The 17,579-nt window shown below is 33.2% G+C and overlaps 1 protein-coding gene across 1 annotated transcript in view; it reads right to left on the bottom strand.

Annotated features, from left to right (window-relative positions):
• Positions 1-17,579, bottom strand: part of LOC115889159 (heterogeneous nuclear ribonucleoprotein C-like 1) — an 827,286-nt gene that overhangs the window by 644,809 nt on the left and 164,898 nt on the right. The window contains exon 2 of the mRNA XM_030909100.1: positions 5,673-5,761. Coding sequence (XP_030764960.1) covers positions 5,673-5,712 — 40 coding nt within the window. The 5' untranslated portion in view covers positions 5,713-5,761. The remainder of the gene's footprint in view (positions 1-5,672; positions 5,762-17,579) is intronic.

The raw sequence follows: 17,579 nt of genomic DNA, 5'->3' as shown, positions 1-17,579 counted from the left end.
CCCTTGAGCAATTTAGACAAATGTTTTTTTACAAACTCTATACATAGATTCTGTGTTTTTTCTTTTATTTTATAAAGAGACTTAGAACAAAGACGTCTCATTTCTAGGTGATCCTCTTTAGCTGTTGTCTTGCATACCATGATGTTTTCTAATATTCGCCCTATAGTAAGTTCTCTTGGAATATTTTGGTTTTGAGCAACCTTCTTTTCTTCAATAAATTTGTCAAAGCGCTGCCAGTGTTTAAATACATCCTACGTTTAATTTTCATTTATGGTACTAACGTCAAATATTTGAAAAAAAAAACGCTAATGGCCATCTATACAAAATTTTCATTATGCATTTATGGTAAATTAGAACTATACCTGAGTGAAATAATTAATTTATGGTAATAATTGACGGGTGTCTCACTTGGCCAAAAAATGTACATACATTACTGCTAAAACATCATTTTACTGCCAAGCGACTGCCAATGACTGCGAAGAAGACTCCCTATGACTGCCATGTAAGTATTATAGGCGACTGCCATAAGACTGCCATGTAAGTATTATAGGCGACTGCCGTAAGATTGCCAATGACCGCCAGCGACTGCCAAGAAAATGTACATGTAATTCCAATAGTGGAACACCCCTCGGTAATAACTAAAATTATCAAAAAAAAATCCAATAACTATACAATATCGAAAAATTCATAAAAAAAACACCTACACAATCGCTAATCAGGTGTCGGGTAGACACCTCTGGATTTTCTATATTCTATAAATCAGAACTCCGTAAACTAACCAGTTTATTGCTTTACTAACTTATGCAATGCCTATTGACTTGAAGGTACATCCATCCTTCCTGCTGCAATTTCCTGCGTTTACGATATAGAGGAATACTTTGGCCGAGGTGTCTGACAGTATATGTTAATTTTAGAAATTACGACCGAGAAAAATCAAAGATTTTCCTTGATTTAACCAAGAAGATTGTCACGGGTTTCTAACAGGACACTGGCTCCTCAACGAACACAGTAGATTGAAGCTGAGAAAAAACGGAGAATGCAGATTCTGTTGGAGAAAATGGGGAAACAGCAGAACACCTTATCACTGATTGCACCGAGACGACAACCGTTCATGCCATAAACTTTGGTACGGCTGATGTCGGAAATGGAGAACTGGCCACTGTGAAACCATCTCAGAAACTGGCATTTGTAAAAGCCCTGAGACTGTATGATGAGTTATAACTCCGTTATAACTAAGAGAGCTGTCGCAATGATTGACACCCTCCTAAACATTCTACATTCTACATAGGTTAAATTCACAGATATTACTATTATTTTGCGGGTTTGTACTACTTGCAACTTGTAATCAAAAGCAGCAAGATTAATTTGATTAGGTTTGGTGATCCAAAGAATTTGAATAGCTTCAATATCAGCGCAGTAAAAGATAGCAGTGAGCTTACTCACATATTGTGATATAGTACTGACTCAAATCAAAGATAGATTAGCTTCTATAGCAAAATTAGTCATCTGAATCGCATATAAAGCTTCTTTCAATTGTCAAAAAGTAATTTACATTAAAATGCACATGACATTCGATTAATATAAAGAAACATTACATTAGAAACACTGTCCTGTGTTTAACAAATAGACATATACACGCGAGACTCAAAAGGAAGGAAAAATTCCATTACATGTAGCTTTTACGATTGATTCCGCCATTTCGGCCAATCCGGAGCAGACCCTAAATAAAAAGTATATTATTAAAACTGCAGTGGACAAGCGTAATAACCGAGAACCGACCGATCCCATTTCTATTCAACAAACCACAACAACGACAAGCGACTCGACGATAGAGAAAAAAGTTCCGAGGCAGCAACAGCCGCCCATTTGACAAACGTCTGTTTCTGAAAAGCTCATTTGAATGTGCGCCCGCTTTTTCCATTACAACTTTGACGGTGTTTATCGGCTGGAATATATTAACTGCAGTTCTTTTCCCGTCTGTGATGCCCTTTTTCTGCTCTGTCATGACTTTTAGTTTAAGAAGTTTTCTATAAAACAATTAAGTTGTTTATTTTAAGATGTATATTCGGATAGGTTTTAGTGTAAATTTGATTCACTGATTTGTTCGAATATTTTATTTATATACAGGGCCGCTTGATGGGAACAAAAGCAAAAACTTAAATATAAAAATGTAAAAATAATATACAGGGTGGTCCGAACTGTATTCCGGAAACTTCGGCAGCATATTATTATTCTGCAGATAAAAATAAGTAAAAAAGTTCGTATAAATGTATGTCCTAAAATGCTTAGTTTCGGAGATGCAGAGTGTAGAAATTTCATTTTTATTTAATTTTTTTTTCAAATAATTTCTGCAGTAACGTCATATTTGGATGAAAATTGGTGTCTGGGAGTTTTTTGACATGAAAATGTTGATTTTGATGTCAATATAACTCCTACTAGTAGAGGGCGCCACCTACATATTTTTTAAATGTTTTGAAGAATTATAACTTTTTGTCCGTACCTGTGTAAAACTACTGATTAAAAAAATATACATTCACGACGTTTTTTACGTAAAAAATGTCTCTTGGTAAAAATCGCTACAAGTATTGGTTTTAGAGATATTTGGAATCGAAATTGTCAATACCTGTCATCATTGACATACATTAAACATGTTGACTAAATAGTTATTAGACTGAGATCATAAATTTGAAAGCTTTTGTGTCAGAAGTTCAACAGAAACTGTTTTATCAACATTTTTTTTGTAGAAAAATTTATGATTAATTTAAAAAAATAAAAATTTCTCAAATTTATTATTTGAGTGAAATAACTATCTACTCAACGTGTTTATTTTTCGTCAATAATGACATGTATTGACTATTTCCATTCTAAATATCTTGAGAACGGTTACTCGTAGCGATTTTTACAAAGAGTTATTTTTTACGTAAAAAGTCATAGAGATGTACATTTTTTCCCTCAGTAGTTTTATACAGGTACGGACAAAAAGTTATTAAGCTTCAAAATAGTTAAAACACATGTAGGTGGCGCCCTCTACCAGTAGGAGTCATATTAACATCAAAATCAAATTTCTCATATCAAAAAACTCCCAATTTTCATGGAAATATTGGCGTTACTTCAGAAATTATTTAGAAACAATCGAAATAAAAATTCTACACCCTGTATCTCTGAAACGAAGCATTTTAGGACATACATTTATACGAACTTTTTTGCTTACTTTTATCGGCAGAATATGCTGCCGAAGTTTCCGGAATACAGTTGGGATCACCCTGTATATTAGCAGGTAATAAATTTAAGTATACAGTATAAAGTCGTGGTACATCAAAGTTTCATTGTTTTTAAGTGGAACCTCCTGTATATTATTGCATATTTCAATTCTAAGCAAAAATCGAGAGACACACAATATACCTCAAACCAACCTTTTACGAGTTATCGACTTTTGAAAATAATCACTGAAACAATTCGATTTAATTAATTTCGATGTGTTCGGTTTTATTTAACAATGCCATTCTGCGGAAACTGTGATACTTAATAATATTTGACATTAGTTTTCAAGTTAGTATTTATAGATGTATAAAATGAGATTATATCAAGTCAATTACAAAATTTTCATTTAACCAATCCAACCCACATCACCTTGCTGCGTAATTGATTTCAAATCCAATGAGACAATAATAGAGAAAGAGGGATAATCTATTATAAATTCGGTACAACACCGGTATCAAGTCCAAGAAGAGACCAAGTTAAAGAGATGGAGAAAATGGAGACAGATCCTCCAGCCTCCACCTCACAGGTACCTCAGCCGGAGATAAGCTCCTCGACTGTGAAGGGCACGGAGGGCTAAACCCTAACTGTGGAAGCGTATATACCCTCGTAGGAGGTAGATGTCCACTCCTCGGAGGATGGGAGGGGTCAGAGAATGATGGGAAATCCCCATCTACAACAGGAAGATCCCCATATATGATGACTTATAAACTGTATGATGAGCTATAACTCAAGAAAGGGGGACACAATAGATCTTTAAGGTCGCAGTGATTACCCCCCCCCCCCTCTTACTCATGCTACATTCTACATTCTACAAGATTTCTTTGAAGAAGTGTTCACATTTTACTTCCTTTTCATTTAATTCGTTTCATTTGGCATCGGCAGTTAAATGTGATGTAGCACAAGAATGAATTATTAAAGTACATATAATATTCTCAGGCTATCCACATGTATGCAAGAAATGTGAAATGTAAGAAACCATCTGGTATATATGTATCATTGTATGGACTATTATCCCAATACATGTACCGCATGATCGAAAAAAAAACGGTGTAAAAGACGGGAAAGACAAACGATGATAATTTTGGCAAGGTCAATTTTTAGAAATTTACTAAAAATTGGCATAGAACTTGTTACAAATTAATATTAAATATAGAAATATTAAAAAGGATAGAACGTTTCCAGACACACAAATCCAAAATCCAAATCCAAAATTTCCAAAAAATATTGTTTCTCAAAATTTAAACTTCACATTTTAAATATTGTAAACAGCTCTGTTGTAATATAATGTAAACAGCTCTGTTAATAAATATTATGTTCATATCTGAAGATATGCATGACACTTGTACTACAATTTTACTTGCAAATTCTTTGTATTTAATTTTTTCATGAAATATTGTACAATTAATAAATAATTTAATTTTTGTCATATCCAGATATCGTATTAGTGTCATTTAAGTTTCCATTTGCGGGAATTCGACAACCCAGTTTATAATTTTGCTTTAGATTTTGTGGGACTTGGGCAATATTGAAAATGTCAATTTTCTTTGAAATAGATTATTGCAATTTCTGTCTTAATTTTGATCGTTATGATTGAAGGGCCTGAAACATTTATATTGCTACGTTAACGGAACACAAACCCGATTCAATTTCATACGTACGTATAAGATGAACAAATTCGTTGATAAGTCTGGTACAGATGTACTTTCATTGAATTATATTATTGAAACAAAATAAAATAAAAAAACTAGTTATCGGGAACTCTATCAAACTTTTAATATTATTACTTACTTTTTTTCCCAAAAAATATGAAAGTATGTTGCGGATTGCGCCATGGTATATTCCAAATTCTTATTTTTTTATCTCTGTGTAACTTTGGAGGGCAAGTATATGCCTATTTATTACGTCGCGACTAATTCGTATGTTTTAAATACAACATCCTGTATATTATTCAATATTTAGATATATAATAATATAGAATTCTATTTAAGATTTTTTTATCTATGTCAGCAAAGACCATCTTTTGTCTATTAATGATTAGTTTAGTTTTTAATTTGTTATAAAGTGCTATAACAAAAATAATTTTTGATGTTATAGCGTAAAAGTATGTGAAATGTACTATTTTAGTTTTCTTCTGTTATTAATTTAACATAAGGCTTGAACTAAAATTATTTTTGTTAATACAGAGTACACAGTTTAATCACCTATGACGTCACGATACGAACGAAATTCATCTAGACATTTCGAAGGTAATACGGGGAATTTCGAGGGTATTTCGGCGAATTTCGGGGGAATTTCGAGGAATCTTTCCCGAAAAGGGAATTTCAGTGTACAAATTTTGGCAGTGATTTCACCCTCGGTTAACTACTGTGCTTAAATTTACTGGTGTATGTGAGTGGTAAAGTTATACAGACCTGGAGGCAACGGATTCTCTTTTTCTTGAAAGACGTCCATATTGGGTTAAACTGGAGTCAGATTTTGAACAAACTGCGTCTCTGAATATCTGAAAAAAAATATACTCATATTAAAAGCTATAATGAAAAAATTTTAAGAATAATTTTTAAAAATGTATATAGAGACATGTATTTTTTAATTATTTTAATAGTGAAGGTTTATAATACCATATAATCGAGTAATATTAAATGTAACTGAGCTTTGACATGCATGTCGTTACGTTTAGTTTCAAATTCGCTACCAAGAATACATAAAAATTTTCCCAAAATAAAACTTGAATTATACTTGTTAGATAAATATTTTATAACTACCTAATTACAAATGGATTCATAATCACTCCTCGAATATAACTACAAGTGCCTACCTAATTTCATATTATAATAATTCTTAATAATTAATCCAGACATCAGTTTTGTCAACGGAAGTCACTTTTTTTATATATCTGATTAAAATACTCCGGAAAACAACGAACGCCTTCAAAATTAGGTAGATTTATGAAATAAAAATATCTATATAAAAGTAACTCGCAAAATATTTTTGTTTTATTTTCTAGCTGGTTTAATCATAAAACTGTACTGTGGTTCCCCCCAAACTCAACCTTATCAATATTATTCTAGTAGAAATCAGAATGTGAATATAAATTTTAAAAACAAAAAAAGATTTTAAAATGGCTGACAATCGGATACTTGTTAAGAATGGCGGATTACTGTGTCCGACTTAATATGAACTACCAATATACCAAGTCCGACCGGGTCTCCAACATTAGTCATCTCACACGACCAAAGTGATCAAACCGGACGACCGGCAATCGTATTATAACGTATACAGACCGGACCATCGTAGTAGTAACAGGCAGAACAGGAAGAATTAGCGTCTATAAAATGAATAACTCTGAATTTTGACCGTTATTTTTTACCAACATGGCAAATATAAAATCCCTCGTCAAAAAAAATACTGATATTCTTTAAGTTTTCTTTAAATTGAGTGCCTGAACGAATCAGATAGGTAACTCTTGTTACTTTCGTGATATAGAAAAGGAAAATAATAAAACAAGTGACAGTTCTTCCTCTTCTTGCAAAAATCAACACGAAATGGCATAATTGTCAAAAGTAAAACGTCATCAGCTTTTGACATTTCTAAATATCAGACCAATGCCGTCTCTAATAGAACAGCCTCGGAGCGAGATTTATGACGTCACGCTAATTAGATACGGATTAATAAATATGTTGTAGAATACATGGAAAACATAATTATTCCTCGTATTTTTGGTTTGTATTTTAAAAATGATATAGTTTACATGAAATATACATAATATACAGTTAATAAATATAATATATACCTATTTATAGTAATAAATACTTTGGCAAATAAACTATGAACCATACAAATGCAGCAAATGTTTTACAATATACAAATAATGAATAGCTACATAAGATAATTAGTAAAATGCAAAATATATTTTAAATTTTGGGGTTTGAAACATATATTTTGCAAGTATCAATGTTCGAAAAATTATATTTGCAAATAATACAATGTCATTTTATAATGTAAAATTATTCTAAAATTTTTGATTTTCTTGGGATTTAGGTTCGAGAAAAACGCTGATTAAGTTTTCATTTGGTTTTTCATTATTTTTTTTGGTTTAAAAAAAAACATTATAGCCTTAATCAGTGTTGTGTCATATAAAAAAAATAGTGTCGAGTATAATCCAAAAAATTGCATATAAAATATTCACACCACAAACCACATAATGTTTACTGCAATTAATAAACTAATATAAACTTGTCAAAAGATCAAAAGATGACCACATATTTTTTAAAATTATTATTCTTAACACTAAAACTATCTACATTGACTATGGAGTACGATTTCAGCCATAGTCAAATATAAGGAATAATTATGTTAGCGTGACGTCATAAATCTCGCTCCGAGGCTGTTCTATTAGAGACGGCATTGCGTCAGCATGACCGCAAGTTGCTAACCATTTGCTAACCTAATAAAATTAACACTTAATATAGCAGGGTAGACGTCGGGTTAGTTCAAGTATAGGTACATATGTACGTCGTGCAAGCCAACGTGGGAACGACACGTTGGGAAATTAATAAAAATGGTACGTTGTTATTTTGTACGTCGACAGATCGTTGGATTTACCGACTCTGATCCAACGACGTCGCTTTTAATAGGAAAGCGACGTCACCGGTCGTATCACCAGCACCCGACCTAAATTTGCACAAAGTCTGACGTCGCTTCAGGTCAGATTTAGTTCGAAGTCAGATAGATGCTACTTGGGTCTAGTGACAATTTAATGCAACCAACAAAATTATTGAGAATTCCCTAAATTATATTTTTACAGTATTTAAATAAAATTAGAAAGGCACTGATGAACCGGAACTCGTAATACCCTATCGCCCTCCACGAAGTTTGATAATGTGCTTCTCTGCTTCTTCCTAAATATTTTTATTCAAAGATAAGAACCACAATATGCATATCCACAATATGATTGTATTATAAATTGGATAACTTAAATATGCTAATAATTGCGTTAATATACTAACGTTACTATCAGAACTATATTACATTGTATTAATAAAACGATTTCATTAAATAAAAGTCTTGGCGAGTGACATGCAATGTCGCAAAAAACGAAAACAATATTTCTCGCAAGGCAATACAAGAAAGAAAAAAAAACACAAAGACTTTACCTTGTAACAAACTAACGTGAAAATTCCTAATATACATATTTATGATGCGTCATTCGTTTATTGTTCTTCGTGTGGGGTGGCATACGATTAATTCCCCCCTTAGGTAAAAGACGGTCGACGCTAGAAAGAACGGTTAAAAAAAGTCTCATTTGCACACATTTCCACCTGGAAGGAAATTTATGTTTTCCGTTTTTTTAACGAAGAAAAATGTTTCGCTTTAAGACTGATTATCATATGTCACTCCTACTTTCGTTAAATAATATTTCTGTTTTAATTATGTATAAATATTGGCGTGCGAGTTTTTATTATGCCCATTTTATAAGGTCGGTGAAGTTTACCCCCCGTACTAGTCGAAATGGTGCCCGGTGGCGTAGAGGTACAGGCTCTCCTCTACCAATCTCAAGGTAGTGGGTTCAAATCCCATACCCGGCATTTCATCAGCCGACTATTTTTATTAAAATAAAAATAGTTTGGGTACCTAGGTCGACTCAGCCTTAAATGAGTACTTGGGATTCACAATCCTGAGGTAATAATAGGCGGTTGAAGCGTAGTACTAGCCACATTACCTTCCATGTATACCGAACGGCTCTAGTATGGCAAGCTGTACCTTGCTACTCCCAAGGCGTCAAACGCTATATACGGGAGCTATTATTATATACTAGACGAAATTCAAAAATAGATATACCACTATTTTGCACACAGTTTTGCAGTTTGTCCAATTCTGTGTGAAATGTCCCATTTAAAAAAAACATAAGTATGAGTCATATTTCGAAAATGATAGATCTTAGCGACGTGAAGAGAAGAACATTTATGAAACTAAAGATTCTACACACAGATTTGTCCTAGCCCTCGTACTTCCTGAAATACCGGTCAAATTTGAAAATTTTGCATTTTTCGACACCCCTCATATCTCGGTTATCCTATAACTTATCGAAAAGGCGAAGTCTGAGTTCCGTACAGCTTTTCGCGTCGCTGAGATATATCATTTTCGAAATATGACTCATACTTATGTTTTTTTTTTAAATAGGACACTTCACACACAATGGGACAAATTTCAAATATTCAAACTCTTATAACCTTTTTCAGGAGAGTGTGCAAAATTAGCCATTTTGTTTGATATAAACAAAATTCAACTTTGTAGGTGATGGGCGGGAAATTGCAAATTCTCAAAACCTCATAACTTTAATCAGAATAGTGTGCAAATTTCAAAAACAGGTGTGCAAAATGGTGTAAAATATCCGATTCGTTTGATATAAACAAAATTCAATTTAGTCACAGAGGGGGGGGGGGGAGAGTTTCAAATTTTTAACCCTTCATAACTTTCGTCAGGAGGGTGTCCAAATTTTAAAAATAGGTGTGCAAAATTGTGCAAAATTAACCGAATACATAGAAATAAATCAATTTCGTAACAGATGGGGGGGAACAACGGTCAAGTTTACCACTCGTTTAATAAAGGCTCTGGTTTCTCTTAGGTAAGTGTGCAAAATATAATTTATGGTGTGCAAAATGTGTGCAAAATAATGGTATATCTATTTTTGAATTTTCTCTAGTACGGGGGGCAAACTTGACCGACCCCATTTTATACAGTGGAGATAAAACAAACTAAAATTTTGAATTGAGCGACACATCGTACGCACATCAATTATTGGCCTTCTATGTTCTTCAAAGGACTGATCTGTCATGGCGCCGGTGCTGGTAATTCAATCTCTGAAATGTAAAATTATTAATCGACGGTCTTGAAGTGCTATGGTTTCTCTGCATCGTTCAGTGGTTCAGGCCCTCTCGCCCTATATCCTCGCCCTTCTTGAGTCCACGCCCAACTACACCATATTATGACACTTAAATATCTGTTTGTTCTGGTGGAAAATTTCCGTCCTGACTAACCTGCCTTGCAGAACCGAACAATTCGATACCTTTGAGAGTCACTAGGCTGAGGTGTCCAAACAATTATATGCAGTCTATGCATTACGGCTACTTCAGCAAACTTTGGAACAAACCTTTCTAGTTCTATGATTAAAGTGTGACCTTAATTTTGCGCAGAGCGAATGGTACCGTGTCAGTTACCGACAAATTTAGGTATTGAAATATTCACAAGTTATATTAGATTAGATTCTAAGAGGTGGCTATCGCCGTGACCATTTCAGATTTATTGTTGTTCTCTTCCAATCCTTAAGGATTGGAAGAGAACAACATCCTTAGACTACATTCTCCTGTCCTATCCTTTTAAAAAAGTCTAGTAACTTGAAGACTGAACCCTCCATATAGCTCTTTGTCAATGACCTATCATGGCTACTAGGCAATGATGGGTTCTTTGTACTCAAAGAACCGCAGATTTACCAGGCTGTCGCATCGACATAAAATATGTTCTGCCCTCTCTTCTCAGATTGACAGAAGCTGCACATGGCTTTGTCCGTTAATCCCATTAGCTTTAGATGCCTATATTCAGCTTACAATTCCCTGTTAGTAGACCCACTACAAATTTGACTGTCTTTATATCTTGATTATCAGGTCTGCCATGAATTTTGGCCAATGTTCTACTTTGAACTCTGTCCTGATGAATTATTCCACCACTCTAGAGAATTTTTAGTCTTCACCGTTTTGTGTGGATTTGCTTAATAGCTTCTGCAACGCCGCAGAAGAGTTCTGGGCCTGTTATAATCAAGAGATAAGCCTGAAAATTTAATTAGTTTTTATTCAAGTCAAGATAAGGCAACCAGCAGAATATTATCGAACTCTGATAAACATTAATCAACTAGCGTAACCATCTTCTGATGCGTGTCAAATACTCGTCAGCAATTAATGGCAGTAAGCAGTAAGTAATCGAATTCTGATAAAGATATATAGGCGTTCTTAATTTTTTGTCACTTTTAGATATTTATCTATAAAAATAATACGTTCTTTATTAAAAAAAAATTCTTTAAAAAAAGGTTGGAACAAAGGCGAAGTCTGATAACTTATCTACTCTACTTAATCCTAGCACCAACAGAAGCAGATAAACTATAATATTGAGTTTTATAATATTCATATTAAGTAATGAAAATTATTTTTATACAATTTTTGTTGTAAAACAATTTTTGTATGTATTAGTCTTGTAGTTTTGTTGTATTAGTCGAATAGTCAGATAACTCGGTATTTCTATACATAATACTCTATATTAATATTAAAAAACATACAATATTTTAACATAACTTAAATTGGTGTAGTTATATTCAAATCAAGTCTGAATTACCATGTAACAAGGAAAATGAGTAAAAAATGAGTTTTTGGATCCAAAAACTATTTTTTAAATTGATATTTGGATTCATAAATATTTAAAAATTTAAATGCATTCGGAAGTATATTTATTCATTTTATTTCTGTGTAACTAAATGAACGTGTAATAAACGTGGTTTTATGACGAGGCAAAGTAATAGGATATTGTTTTATTAGGAGTAAAAATGGCATATAAAGTAATTTTTACTCCGAATAGAACAAGCTATTTTTTTTCAAAAGCCACAAATAATTTTTTAAACAATTTCACACGTTTCAAATTTCAAATAATATAAAAATATTTTTAAATCATACCTTGTATGTAATTATATATCGAGAAATTATGGATCGGGTATATCAGTCAGTTTAATAATATATTTTATCTACAACCGTTTAGATATAACGTTTTTACATCACTATTTTTTTAGTATTTATGTTACGTTCTGACATTCATAACACAACTAGTGGTGTTATGAATCTATAACACAACTAGTTTTTATAATAATGACAATTCCCCACAATTATAATTAAAAAAATGTGACAAATGTCATAGTTAAAGGTGTTAAAGGTGGGCGATTAATAAACGAAAATTAAAACAGCATTTTCTTATTTTTCGGTTGTAGATAAAACGTTGTACATGACACATGCGTTTAAACATGATTACAACACTCGTGTTGTAATCATGTTTAAACGCACTGGTGTGATTAGAACGACGAGGTCTACGACCTCGTCGTTCTAATCGTTCACACTCGTTGTTGTAATCATGTTCATAAACACACTTGTACTGTAGTATAACAACGAGTGTGAGGTCGTAGACCTCGTCGTTCTAATCACACGAGTGTTGTAAGCATGTTTAAACGCACGTGTCATGTACAACGTTTTATCTACAACCGAGAAATAAGAAAATGCTGTTTTAATTTTCGTTTATTAGTCGCCCGCCTTTAACACCTTTAACTATGACATTTGTCACATTTTTTTCTGAAAAGTCAGTTTGCCCTGTCAAGTAAACGTGAGCACTTTTTGGCCAGAAAAATCATTTTAAAAATTACGATGAGCGATTCCGAAAGTCCCCCTTCAGATGTAGAAGTTGCAGCAGTACGTGCCACGGAAACATTATTGCCGGAAAAGTTAATATATTTAGATGTTCGTAGTTGTTTTTCATTATTATAAAAACTAGTTGTGTTATAGATTCATAACACTACTAGTTGTGTCATGAATCTCATAACGTAACTGAAATACTAAAAAAATAGTGATGTAAAAACGTTATAACTAAACGGTTGTAGATAAATAACTATTATTCGTCATTTTCGTACTTTACTTTTTTTAGAGTGCTTTACTTTTATGCCTAAGCGTTAAAATGTCTTTTTTATATTGTCAATCACGTCACAAAAATTAATACTTTTGTGACGTTTGAAAAAAAAAGATTTATATATCTAACATTTACAGAATGATATTTAGAACGACTTGATAATAAATAAATTTTGAAGAGGATTAATAACGGAAGAAGAGAATAAGTAATAATAATAATTAATAAGGGAAGAGAATTAATAAGGAAGAACTTTATAACATAAAGCTATTTTTAAAAACGCTTACTCATTGTCTCTTGACTTTTACTGTATCCGTTACGTGTGTCAATTACTGTGACAAATTGATGAAGCAGCAAAAACTGCCAAAACTAGTATTAACACTCCGTTTCTGTTAAGAGCCAGAGAGTCGCAGTACAATTTAATTATCCTCGTAAAACAATTTCCTCTCCAGGGAGTGCCGCTATAGTTCACGACGTTACTGAGATTTGATTATATTAGTTTCTCGAAGGGCACGTCAAAATTTCGACAGAACCTGACATTAAAAGTACTTTATGAGTGCAGAAGGAACTTGCTGCAATCGTAAACGAAATTGAATTAAAATTTCTAGACTTGCTTTAGTTTGAGTCACACTATAACTTTACGAAATAGACTTTATAACCTTAAAGACAAAATTATTAGCAGTGATAAATTATTATCAGCGATGGGTATTTCATTTTGAATAAAAAGACTAAGAAGGAACATATCGAGAAAATAAGGTGGACCGCGATGGGGTATTAGTATGGCTGGCTTAAATTCCGTTTTATTAGTACTGTTCTAATTTTATTTAAATGTTGTTTCTAGGTGCACGTTAACGTGTACCCTACTATAATATTTAGGTAGGTACACGGAAAAACCGAAAAGCCTTCCGCACTAAGTAATGCCTAGCTATAGCTTGGTTAGGAAAGCAGCATGTGACTCCATGTGTGAATCGGTCGCTTCGGAAGCGAAGGGTCTTAGGATCGATCCCGGACAAATGTAGTAACTTTTTTATTTTTTTTACAGCTGTTTTAATTTTGTTTTTTTACAGCTGCCGGTAATAGCAATCAAAATACGCCGTAGGAGTTTTTTGATTGCCATGGTTAATGTCTGGAGTTATTTTTTTTGTTTAGATTGCACGCGTAATATCCGTTTCGCGTGCACCGAAGTCTTAATTTTAGTACACGTTAACGTGCACCTAGACACAGCGTTATTTCAAACATGTAAAAGTATAATGTGGGGTAGACTCGACATTTTTTAGTTTTTGTTTTACGTTTTTAACAAATGTTATTAGTTATTAAAATTGTTAAAATAAATAGTTTCTAATAAAAATAGAGAAGTTATATTAATTATATATATATTAAAAGGTGCCCGGTGGCGTAGAGGTACAGGCTCTCGTCTACCAATCTCAAGGTAGTGGGTCCGAATCCTACACCCGGCAGTTCATCAGCCGACTATTTTTATTAAATTAAAAATAGTTTGGGACCTAGGTCGACTCAGCCTTAAATGAGTACAAACAAACAAACAAACAAACAATTAGTACTAGATACGCTTCTAAAACGTTTAGGTCAAATTGACATATTCTAATTATGTTTGACAACTAGCAAATGCTAGCAACTAACAACAGCCAAGCAGTGCTAGAGGCAGTCGGTTCCGCGGAGCTCAACTCTAGACTATTGTGGGATCATGTGCTCTGAACAAAGAACTGTAGCATATTACGTTAACTTGGGTTCCAGGGCACAAAAGTCATAGGGGTAACGAAAAGGTAAATGAAGGGACCAAACAAGGCTCATCAATGCAATGCATAGGCACATAATCTTTCTACGGCGTTGCAAAAGTAGTCACAGGAATGACCACAAAACGGTGGGTGGCCAACAAATCTCTAGAATGGTGGAAAAATTTACCAGAGCGGAGATGGACAAAAAAGTTCAGAGTAGAACATTCGCCGACATTTACGATAGACCTGATAAGCAAAGATAGAAAGACAGTCAAAGCTGTAGTGGGTATACTAACAGGGCATTGTAAGCTGAATACGCATCTAAAGCTAATGAGATTGACGGACAAAACCATGGGTAGGTTCTGCTAATCTGAAGAAGAAACAATAGAACACATCTTATGTCAGTGCGACAGCCTCGCAAATGTGCAGTTCTCGGTTATAGGCGATGATAAGAATCAGGAGAGGACCACAATAGATCTGAGAAGGTCGCAGTATATCAGACCGATAGCTCTTAATCTTTAGGAATGTAATCTAACCTAACCTGTGCAGGTTCTGTCAATCTGAAGAAGAAACAACAGAACACATTTTATGTCGGTGCAAGAGCCTGATAAATAAGCGGTTTTTTGTGCTAGGCCATGATAGACCATTGACAAAGAGCTATATGCCTGATATATGCTAGACTTTTTGAAAAGGATAGAACTGGAGAATGTAACCTACGAATAAGACGAGGACCACAATAGATCTGAAAAGGTTGAAATGGGACAGCCTCCTCTAAAATCTAATTGAGTCTACGTGCTGGACACGTTATTTACCGCTAGATATAAATCAGCCTTTAAATCTTGTTATTAATCCTAAGCTGTATGAAAAATGTATCGAACAGACTAATATTACTTCATACTATTTGATATGCAGTCGAACATTATACTTTTTAGAACCCTGTTACGCTCAGTGGGCTCTGACTCGGTTGGCTAGATTTTGCCACGCCCACTCGGTGTCCACTGAGCGAGTATATAAACGCTCAACTTGTAGATTGTACTTTAGTTTATAATCATCTGCTGATGATGCTAACATGGTTAGCGAAACGCGCGTCCAGTGTAAAAGTAAAAGTGTTTTGGTGTATTGTGGTGATTTAGTGTTTTTATTTTGATAGAGTTTATAGACACACATGGGTTTCTGGATATAATCGTAAATTTGGTTTTCTTGATGTTGATGTTTAAACCCATTGCTTTGCTCTGTTCTTCTACCTTGTTGACCAGTTGTAGTAGGTCGTGTATATTGTCTGCAATTAAGACCGTATCGTCGGCATAGTGGATATTATTAATCCACACTCCATTAACTTTGACTCCCATTTCCACGTCCTCCAGAGCCTCTTGGAAAATAGCTTCTGAGTTTAAATTAAATAGGAGTGGAGATAGCACGCAACCCTGTCGCACCCCCCTTCAAACTTGTATGGGATTGAAAATTGTATTGGATAATTTTATTTGTGCTGTTTTTGGGGATTTTGGTCTTACCTTATTAAGTAATTGTTATCAGGTAGTAATTGTTAATTTTGAAGTTTAACTTAATATAATGTCATTTTAACAGAACGTCAACGGTTTCTTGTAGACGTATCTGTTTTAAAAAAGTAAAGTGTTCTCGAATTGGATTTAAATATTTTAAATAGTTTTTTTTCTTTATTCTTTGTATTTTTTTTGCTTCCGACGACGGAAAGAGATAAACTTTCCGAAACATTACCCATTTTTTTCTTTGTTAGGCAAATTTGTATAACTGTAAACATAACTTCTGACAAGCAGTTTGTTCTTGCAGTGCAGTGGCGAAATACCCATAAAGGATTTTTTTGGTAACAAGACTTTTTTTAATTTATTTAGATTGAAGCATTTTATTAAAGAAAACTTGACGTATAAGAAACAAATGTATTATAAAAATAATATTTTTCAAATGTAACTAAATAGTATGAAGAATAAAAAAGTATCAAAATAAATTGAACATGAATGATTAAGAATCCAAAAAAGTTTTAAAGAGAGTATGGATCATTTGCCAGTTTACCAGTTGCTCTTGATATACCTAAATATAAAACAAGTCTTTCGCGTGATAGACTCTATTAAAGCAGACATTCTTTTCTCCAAAGTTTTAGGTCTTTGATATCTTGCCAGCGTATGTACTTTAATTGCTCCTATAATTCAATAATTCAATTCAAAACATCGATTGGATCCACTTCAAAGTTTCACTGTGAATTATTAACCGATTAAAGATAAATCGATTAATAATTTAAGAAAATTGTTTTTGCAACTGAGGTGCAGCTGCTTAATATTGAACATATTTTATGTTTGATTATTATGATGTTAACAATGCTATATCAGTCTTTAGAGAAAAAATAAATAAAATGGGGTGCGCTAGGTTGCTTTTGCCATTTTAGGTTTAAAAATATAGAATACATATACTGGATTTTTTGTTGAATTACCAATTTCTTATAGTGAAATCTCTTTCTTAAAAATAATTCACATTTTTATCATGGTGAAAGAATATGGAACTTCATAATGATAATGGATTAAGGAAAAGAAGAATAAGTATAAATGTGATTTTATATAAATGGGCATCAGTCACCAATCAGTCATTTTTGATTTTTTTTTCAATCATACATTAATCAAACTACAGTTTTTTTATACAGTTTATTAAAAGTGTTTCTGTCCTGACATTCACAATATATTATAGCGCGCAAAATATTCGGAGTTCGGACATATACTGAAATAGAACCATACCATATAAAAATAAAACTTCACCATATGAAATAGAACTTCACCATATGACATATGGTGAAGGCAGTGATATATCACTGCCAAATTTTTTCAAAACTTATGTTCCGTGACTGATGCCGAT

This window comes from Sitophilus oryzae, unplaced genomic scaffold (genome assembly GCF_002938485.1).
Source record: "Sitophilus oryzae breed Bouriz unplaced genomic scaffold, Soryzae_2.0 scaffold_811_pilon_pilon, whole genome shotgun sequence".
NCBI classification, from domain to species: domain Eukaryota; kingdom Metazoa; phylum Arthropoda; class Insecta; order Coleoptera; family Curculionidae; genus Sitophilus; species Sitophilus oryzae.
This window is presented reverse-complemented; position numbering and strand designations above follow the sequence as displayed.